This window comes from Felis catus, chromosome X (assembly GCF_018350175.1).
Source record: "Felis catus isolate Fca126 chromosome X, F.catus_Fca126_mat1.0, whole genome shotgun sequence".
Classification (NCBI taxonomy): Eukaryota; Metazoa; Chordata; class Mammalia; order Carnivora; family Felidae; genus Felis; species Felis catus.
This window is the reverse complement of record NC_058386.1, coordinates 126,776,570-126,782,059: the sequence shown is the minus strand read 5'-3', so window position 1 is coordinate 126,782,059 and position 5,490 is coordinate 126,776,570. Positions and strand designations below refer to the sequence as shown.

The 5,490-nt window shown below is 52.4% G+C and overlaps 1 protein-coding gene across 1 annotated transcript in view; it reads left to right on the top strand.

The window, feature by feature from the left end:
* Window positions 1-3,043: 3,043 nt before the first annotated feature.
* GAB3 (GRB2 associated binding protein 3) overlaps window positions 3,044-5,490 on the top strand; it is a 78,243-nt gene continuing 75,796 nt past the window's right edge. Inside the window, exon 1 of the mRNA XM_023248945.2 lies at window positions 3,044-3,182. Coding sequence (XP_023104713.2) covers window positions 3,111-3,182 — 72 coding nt within the window. The 5' untranslated portion in view covers window positions 3,044-3,110. The remainder of the gene's footprint in view (window positions 3,183-5,490) is intronic.

The following is a 5,490-nucleotide window of genomic DNA, read 5'->3' as shown; positions in this document are numbered from 1 at the left end:
GACTTTAATGAACTGCCAAACCAAACCTATTTTAAAATGATAATAAATGGGGAAGCCAAATAGGGAATCCAGGTGTTAAAAACCACTTGTTATTCAAATGGATTTCCTCTCCCCAGGCTGGAGGGCAAAGAAGCTAGGAAGGGAGTTGATGAAAGGAAAATAAAAGTTGTAGTACAAACAGGTCATTTCTCCCTAGAAACTTAGGATGAGTAGCCATGCAGAAACAATTTTTGATCCATCTGGAAGGGAGAGCAGTGCAGGAATGATTGTCCACATCACAGCCTTATTGAATCTACAGGGGTAGCCTGGAGATGAGTAGCGGGTAATTGTGAAGTTAGTCAGGTTGTGACTTGAATTGAAGCTGCTATTCCAGAAGATGTTGTTTTTCTAGAGCAAATCAACACTGTCCCTGGTACCTGGTAAGTGGCTATTTGTCCCACAAATGCTCTTATCTCTATTGCAGTCAGCAGAGACTATCAGAATCAGCTGGCCTTCATCTGGCAGGAACAGAAGAACAGCTTTAGTGCCTTACTTCAGGGCTACACGTATCCTCTGGCTCTCTGTCATCATCTAGGGTGAATGGAACTTGGTTATTGCAACAATCATGGTGAACATCATGCTGGTCCATTGTAATGAAGACATTATGCTTACTGGACCTAGTGATCAAGAGGTTGTTGACACACATATGCCTGAGGACGGGAGATAAACCCCACGAAAACTCAAAAGGCTGACCCCCAGTAACATTTTGAGATGGTCCGGACCACACTGCGTGTTCAACAAGTTGCCACACTCATGCTACCTCAAAAGGAGACACAGCATTTGGTGGGGCTCTTTGAATTCTGTAGGCAACATATAATCATATAATACACTTAATTGTTCCACACCCAGGGTTCCTGACTGGCTCAGTTGGTAGAACGCAAGGTCATGAGTTCAAGCCCCATGTTGGGAGCAAGGTTAAGGGAATCAGCAATGATGGTGAGGCTCCCAGGGACTGCCATCAGTTGATACGGTCACAGCCACTGCCACTGCTGTGTACTCAACCTTTCCACAGTCGGGACAGCCCCCAATAAGGTAGCATTCCCTGGGGAGATCAGCCGGCCACCTGGTGACAGGTGGAGGTTGTGTCTTACAGGATGAGGGATATACTTTGAACTGGTGTCCAGTCTATGGTGCTGTGTTTCCATAGCCACAATGCCTGGGTTCAGGAATCAAGAGGTGGAAGTGGGGGTGACTTCTCTATCACCCCTAATCTCTCCAGGGGTTTCTTCACATCCCCACAGCTTTGAACTCTACTGGTTCCCAAGGAAAGGATGCTTGCACTAGGGCCATCAGATTGGTTGTACTGAATTGCAGGTTGAGGTCACCATCTGGCCATTTAGGGCTCTTTATTGCTACTGAGCCAATCGGCAAACTGTGGGTCTACTGAGCCAGCTTGGAGGGTTGATACTGTTGGTTATGAAGTGGAAAGCATTGCTGTTAACACGATCAGGAAGGACTATGCGTGGGCTATGCAACGGGTTCTCTGGGGTGGGTCCTACTATAGCCTCTCTAGAGAGGACTGCTGAGGACTCAGACTCAGTGGGATAAAGGTTTGGGTCACTGACAAGGTAAAGAATTCTGAGCCGCTGAGCCCTTGGCTGGAGAACAAAGGGAGGACAGAGAGGGTAGTGGAAGAAGTAAGGTATAAAGATCAATTATGGCATCAAGACCAGTTACAGAAATAAGGATTGTACTAAGTGTGTGTGCGCGCGTGTGTGTATAGCAGCTTTTTGAATCTTCTTTCTGTATTTTATGCATGTGAAAGAAAGACTGATAGAAGCTTAGCTTTATAATGTTTTTCTTCAGGTTGTAAGACATCGAGGTCAGGCAATGCCTGAGCTAGCAGAGGAATGCCTGTACCCTAGAGATGGCTACAACGAGCAGTGGAACTTTTGGTGTCCTGTTTTACGGAGTGGTTTTCAGTTTGTAGAAGGGTAGCATCATTATTTTGGTGGAAGCAAGTTTGTTGTTTTAGTAGGTTTATTTTGTGAATCTGGATTTCTGGATGTCAATTGGGTTTGGCTTAATATGACACAGGACTGTGAAATTTGGAAAGCAGGAGGGACTCCAGGGATTGCGCTGGAGGGGAGGGCTAAGTGGGCTCTGAGAGCTGTGAGTTCCGACAGTAGCTGGAGTCCAGCTTTGCACAAGTGATATTGTGTGGGTGACCTTGTAGCCTCTGGCCGCTCGTGCTCCCACACTTCCAATGAGTTTGTGAGCACGTACATCCCTAAATTAAACCAGGTTTCGCTTGAAACACGCATAGCACATTGTTTCCTCCATGAATCCCTGAGTGGTAATAGAAGCACAAATGAACGCGTCCATGTGAGACTCATTACTCTCTGGAAGTGTCCCATGTAAGGTAGCAGGCCGAAGAGTGGGTGCGTCTGTGTTGGCAAAGTGCGTCAACCTTATCTGGTGATCCTTAGTTGCGTGGGCTTTGTCCTGTTTCCCATTTTAGTCGCAAGCACCACTGAGGCAGGCCCATTTGTCCCGGTGCTGGTGCTCATGCCTTGAGGTCGTGCGTGCCGAGAGCTCCGCAGAGTTACCGGCAGAGTTACCGGCGGTGCAGCGGTTCTCAATCAATGTTAGTTCATTGTCGTTATTGCTGAAGGGCGTGTGAATAGCTCCTCGCCGGAATACAATGATGTTTGGGGGAGGGGCGCACGAGAGCCTGGGCTCGGCGCCGGATCGAGGGCAGCGGGGAGGTCGAGGGGAGGGGTGGGGAGCCCCGGCTTTCCTTCCTCCCTGAGCCGGCTCCCCACCCCCCACCCCCGCAGGTGCGGGGCCCGGGCCCCTGGCTGCCATCGCCCCGGTGTGGGGGCCGGGGGAGGCCGCGCGCTCGCTCCAAGGGGGCTCCCTCCACCCCCGACCCGGCCGGCCGCCCGTCGCGCCGTCAGGGCCGCGGGCGGTGGCGCCGTCCCCTCCCCCCCCCGGGGGCGGGGGTCGCGGCGGGGGCTCGGGGCGGCGCCGGGGCGGGCGGGGACGCTGGGCCCGCCCCGCAGGCATCCCCGGCCCGACTTCCTCCTGCCGCGGCGACCCAGCTGGAGGAAGCGGCAGCGGCGGCCACGATGAGCGCGGGCGACGCCATGTGCACGGGCTGGCTCGTCAAGTCGCCCCCCGAGAGGAAGCTGCAGCGCTACGTGAGTGGGGGGGGCCCGGGCCGGGCTGGCTCGCACGTCGATCCCGGGGACCCGCGGGACCGGGAGCGGGGAGGCCGGGACGCGGCCCCGCGGTGTCCCCGCGCGCCTTCCGGGGCGCGCTGTCGCGGGGCCGTCGGCGGACGCCCCGCTTCTGGAGCCTTCCGCGGTGGCGCTCCTGGGTGTCTCGGGGTCACCTCCCGGCTCTCTACGCTGACACTGCGCTTTCCGAGGAGCGGCAGGAACCCGGACTTGGGCTGATGTGTAAAATGCGGGGCGCTAGGGACGGCGCCCCTTCCTACCCGTCGCGTCGGCAGCGACACGTGCCGCCCACCTCCCAAAGGTCACGGGCTCCGTCAGCGCCCCGGGGACAAGGTCCTGGAACGTTTGGGCCCGGAGACCTGACGGCGGTCGCGCCTACTTCGGCCGGTAGGAAGCGGCGGCTCGGCCCGCGGGGTTGCGCGTCCCGAGCCATCGGGGCCTCCCGGTGCACCACGTCCGCCACTCCCAGCTTCCCCGCCGCTGCCCAGCTAGGTGGGAGGGACGCGGTGGCCCACCCCAAATGACGCGGTCCCGCACCGCCATCCCCGGCTCCGCCACACATGTCACCTTTGGTTTTCTTCCCACGTTTACGAGGCTCCTACCGTGTGCCACTGGAGGACGACGGATTATAAAACAATTTAATCATGCGTGAATACTTCCACAGTGGGTGATAGGACATTTATCTGAACATAAAGTTATTTCGGGCGACTTTCCCCATTGACACTGAACTAGACAGGGGGACTCTTACCGGTCTTGTGAAAGTATTTGTTATTGGTTCTGCAGAGCAACGTTTAAAAAATTGTTTTTAAGATTCACGCGTTTGTTTCATATCTTTGTAATTTTGTCAAGATTTTTCTAAAGTAATCTGTGCCCCCAGCCTTAGGCTCAACCTTACAATGCCACGTTCAAGAGTGACATGCCCTACCACCAGAGCCACCCAGGTGCCCCTTTAAGGAGCAACATTTTACAAGGAGTGTTACTATACTTAGCATGTAGGTATCAGGCATCTATACATACCCAGAATTTTCAGGTTAACTACCAGGGTGCCCTTTCATTATTCTTTTTCGGTCCCCTATTCAATAAACACAGGCTCCACTGTTTCTCAGATTGCAAGTCATTCACCTGTTTCCCTAACAGTGAACCTACTTTGAAAACTCATTAGCACTGGAAGGAGACATGAAAACCTACTCCCTGAGCCCCGGATGGGCAGGTGATGGTTTGTCAGAAAGTCGTACTTACAAACCCAACTACAGGTGCCTTTCCTTGAGAGCCTTTGGCGTGTGACACACGGGCGTGTGATGTTTGAAAAGCTCACTAGATATTTTCAGAGCAGCTCTCACTCTCGTGATGGTTTGTGATGATTCACAAAGATAGTACACCTCGAAGGCAAACTTTATGGAAGATTTTTTTCTAGTCTTGTTTTGCAGCGTGTCCTGACCAGACCGGCTTACAAAAGGTTATTAGCATTTCATCAATTTCAGAAAAGCGTGGGTGTATATACCTCACACCGAACTTGGTTCATTCTTTTTGGCTGTAACGAACGTGTGGCCAGCGTGGACTTTGCACAGTTTATAGGTGTGTGGGGCATCTGATGATGGGACGCTGAAGCAGGAGACCTAAGACACAAGAGTACCTAGACGTCATCTTCCCAACACTCCACGACATAAACCCTAACCTTTTACCTGATGCTTCTGAAGTTTTTCGGAGGCTCATTCTCTTTTAGATAGACTGCTGTTTTGTTGAAAGGCCGCCTGAAAGTCCATGTCTGCTGATCCCTAGCTTCCGCAAGAATCCTTTGTTGCCACTAGATGGCGATCATGTGTCAATTCCACGGGGCCATACGGAGCTATTCTTCCCGGCCAGCTTTAATTCCCATTTTGTCAGGAATAGTGATTCTTTACCTCGCTCCAGCGCCAACTTGGAATCAAGATCCGTGTCGCAGGGCTAGAGAGAGAAAAAAGACTGATCCCTGTTTCTGACAAGTACGCACTCTAACATTTGTAACACGGTTTAGTGGCACAGCCAGGGCAGTGACTTCAGTTCTTTGCCCCGCTAAGGCCAATGCGTAACACTCCGTTAATGTTTGTTAAATTACACATGCAAGTTGAGTCTATTTTTATCACTGCTCTTTTTTAATTTTTTTTAACGTTTTTTTATTTTTGAGACAGGGAGAGACAGAGCATGAACAGGGAGGGTCAGAGAGAGGCAGACACAGAATCTGAAGCAGGCTCCAGGCTCTGAGCTGTCAGCACAGAGTCCGACACGGGGA